The 2,738-nt window shown below is 52.5% G+C and overlaps 2 protein-coding genes across 4 annotated transcripts in view; both read left to right on the top strand.

Annotated features, from left to right (window-relative positions):
* The window catches only part of ETHE1 (ETHE1, persulfide dioxygenase), a 15,964-nt gene extending 14,577 nt beyond the window's left edge, over nucleotides 1-1,387 (top strand). For 2 of the 3 annotated variants that reach the window (XM_008051222.2, XM_021709196.1), the window contains 3 exons: nucleotides 320-409; nucleotides 804-920; nucleotides 1,193-1,387. In XM_008051222.2, the coding sequence (XP_008049413.1) occupies nucleotides 320-409; nucleotides 804-920; nucleotides 1,193-1,245 (260 nt within the window). In that variant the 3' untranslated portion in view covers nucleotides 1,246-1,387. Of the gene's footprint in view, nucleotides 1-319; nucleotides 410-803; nucleotides 1,094-1,192 lie in introns of those variants that run through there. The other variant, XM_021709195.1, reaches the window with a different exon arrangement.
* A 56-nt stretch (nucleotides 1,388-1,443) lies between these two features.
* PHLDB3 (pleckstrin homology like domain family B member 3) overlaps nucleotides 1,444-2,738 on the top strand; it is a gene marked incomplete at its 3' end in the record, with an annotated part of 18,774 nt that continues 17,479 nt past the window's right edge. The window contains exon 1 of the mRNA XM_008051230.1: nucleotides 1,444-1,452. Within this exon, the coding sequence (XP_008049421.1) occupies nucleotides 1,444-1,452 (9 nt within the window). The remainder of the gene's footprint in view (nucleotides 1,453-2,738) is intronic.

Raw genomic sequence — 2,738 nt, 5'->3', positions numbered from 1 at the left:
CCAGGTTGCCGAGGCGGGTCTCGAACCCGCGGGCTCAGGCAATCCACTCACCTTAGCCTCCCAAAGGCGTGGGATTACAGGCTGAGCCACCGAGCCCAGCTTAATTTTTTTTTATTTACTGTAGAGATGAGGTCTCTCCATGTTCTCCAGGCTGGTCTCAAACCCCTGGGCCCAGGCAATCCTCTCACCTCAGCCTCCCAAAGTGCTGGGATTATAGGCGTGAGCCACCGCATTGGCACCCCACCCTTTTCTTTAGGGAAGGGGTTAGGGTCTTCTCCTGTCCTGTGGATCCACTGACTTCTAACCTTTCCTTCTCCAGGCTGTGCTAAGACCTTGTACCACTCGGTCCACGAAAAGATCTTCACGCTTCCAGGCGACTGTCTGATTTACCCTGCTCATGATTACCATGGTGAGGGCCTCCTGGAGGAGGTGTGACGCTTACCTAACTTTTGAAAAGGAACAGCAAAACACCTGTAATTCTTGTGGGGCATGAGACTGCAATTCCCAGAAACTCCTCTGGCCCAAGAGGTCAAGTGCCTGAATGTGCTGTGTGTGGATGGAGAGACTGCAGACTCTTAGAATTTTGCAGGGCGCAGGTTTTTCTGGCACTTTCTTGCAGAGCTTTGGGAACTGTGGGAAACTGCATTCCTGTGGTGTCCCATGGAGGAGGGAAAGCACCCCAGAAACATTCTGGAGGAGCCTGTCAGGCCAGAGACACACCCCAAGGCCTCCTGAGAAATGTAGTTCTGGGAGGCCCAAGGGACCGGACCCACTGACTTATCCTCCCCTCCCATGGGCACTAGGGCTCACCGTCTCCACTGTGGAGGAGGAGAGGACTCTGAACCCTCGGCTCACCCTCAGTTGTGAAGAGTTTGTTAAAGTCATGGACAACTTGAACTTGCCCAAACCTCGGCAGATAGGTAAGTGGCTGGGGGCCTGGACTCCCAGGTCTGAGGGAGGAGGAACTGGGGGCCTTAGACTCCTGGGACTGAGGGAGGAGGGGCCTGGGGACCAGGACCCCTGGGTGTGAGGGAGGAGGGGCTGCGGCCTGGTCTGGGGTTTGAAGGAAGGAGTGGGCTCAGGGCCAGAACTCTAGTTTCCCAAAGAAGGGCTTCTAGGATTTCTGGGTCCCCAGTGGGACGGGGGCATCTGCTTCGGCCCCTCAGTTTCAACCTTAGTGTCTTCCTTTCAGATGTTGCCGTTCCAGCCAACATGCGCTGTGGGGTCCAGACTCCCCCTTCCTGACCCGTTTCTGTCAGGTGCTCACATCCGTTAAGATGCACTAGGTGGGTTGAGGGGAGGGCTGTCATCTCTGCACCTCTCCTCTGCCACCCCCACCCCATACCAGCCCCTGGAGCTTCTTAAATACAACTATTTTTTTGCCATACATCTGACTTCTGCCTGTTTTCTGGGGGAACCAGTTGGGTTTCTGGGCTGAGAGGCATGGGGTTGGTTAGTTCTGGTTCCCTGGAGAGGCCTGGGGAGTAGGGCAGGGTAGAGGCCCAGAGAGCCAAAAGGAGATTTCCAACTCACAAGATCAAAAGCAAGCACAGACATCTGGACACATCTTCTCATCACCTTGGCTTAGAATGCCATCTTGCTTTTGCGCCACGCCCCCTGTGAACCCCAGGTTAAGGTACTTCCCTTCTTAGGCCTCAGTTTTCTTATCTGTAGAGTGGAAATAATAATGATGGGGCATTTTGGTGACCCAATGAGTCCATGCATGTGAGCGCTTGGCACACTGCCTGCACACAGACTCCCTATTAGTGTTCACCATTTGTGCCTATCATTTGGCACGATCTTACAGGCTCTTCCTGGCTCAGAGTGGCAGTATACATAGTGGTTAAGACATGGGTTTTTGAGATATTGAGGCCTGTGTTAACATTTACAAATGGGCCTGGCACTGTGGCTCACGCCTGTAATCCCAGCACTTTGGGAGGCAAAGGCAAGAGACGTCTGAGACCAGCCTGGGCAATATGGTGAGACTTCATCTCTACAATTAATCAAAAAATTAGCCGGGCATGGTAGTGCACACCTGTAGTTCCAGCTGCTTGGAAGGCTGAGGCGGAAGGATCCCCTGAGTCCAGCAGGTCAAGGCTGTATTGGCAGTGAGCATGCCACTGCACTCCAGCCTGGGTGACAGAATGAGACTCTAAAAAACAATTTTTTACAAATGATCTTGGGTCCATCTGTCCCCCTTGGCTTGTTTCCCCAAGTATAAAATGGAGATTAGTGGCCAGGCATGGTGGCTCGTGCCTGTAATCCCGGCACTCTGGGAGACCAAGGCCAGAGGATAACTTGAGCTCATAAGTTGGAGACCAGCCTAAGCAACATGGCAAGATTTCATCTCTACAGAAAGTTCAAAAAATTAGGGTGTGGTGGCACACACCTGTAGTCCCAGCTACTCGGGAGGCTGAGGTGGAAGGGTACCCTGAGCTTTGGAGGTTGAAGCTGCGGTGAGCTGAATGATCTGTGATGATGCCACTGTGCTCCAGCCCGGGCAACAGAGTGAGACTCCAACTCAAAAAATAAGACAAATAAAGTAAAATAAAATGGGGATAGTGATCCCCTTCTGTCAGGACTGCTGTAAAGACGAAATTAACGTTTATAAAGTGTTCAGCAGAGCTGGTGACATCTGATAATCCCTTTTCACATACTAGTTATTTTCCTGTTTTTGCTTCAGAGAGGAAAGGGTCCGGCTGAGACCTTTAACCTCCCCCCTCCCCCCCCCCCCCCAC

Source organism: Carlito syrichta, unplaced genomic scaffold, assembly GCF_000164805.1.
Source record: "Carlito syrichta isolate Samal-C Ts95f unplaced genomic scaffold, Tarsius_syrichta-2.0.1 Scaffold169151, whole genome shotgun sequence".
Lineage (NCBI taxonomy): Eukaryota > Metazoa > Chordata > Mammalia > Primates > Tarsiidae > Carlito > Carlito syrichta.
The sequence above is the reverse complement of the archived record's forward strand: the minus strand, read 5'-3'. Positions and strand labels throughout refer to the sequence as shown.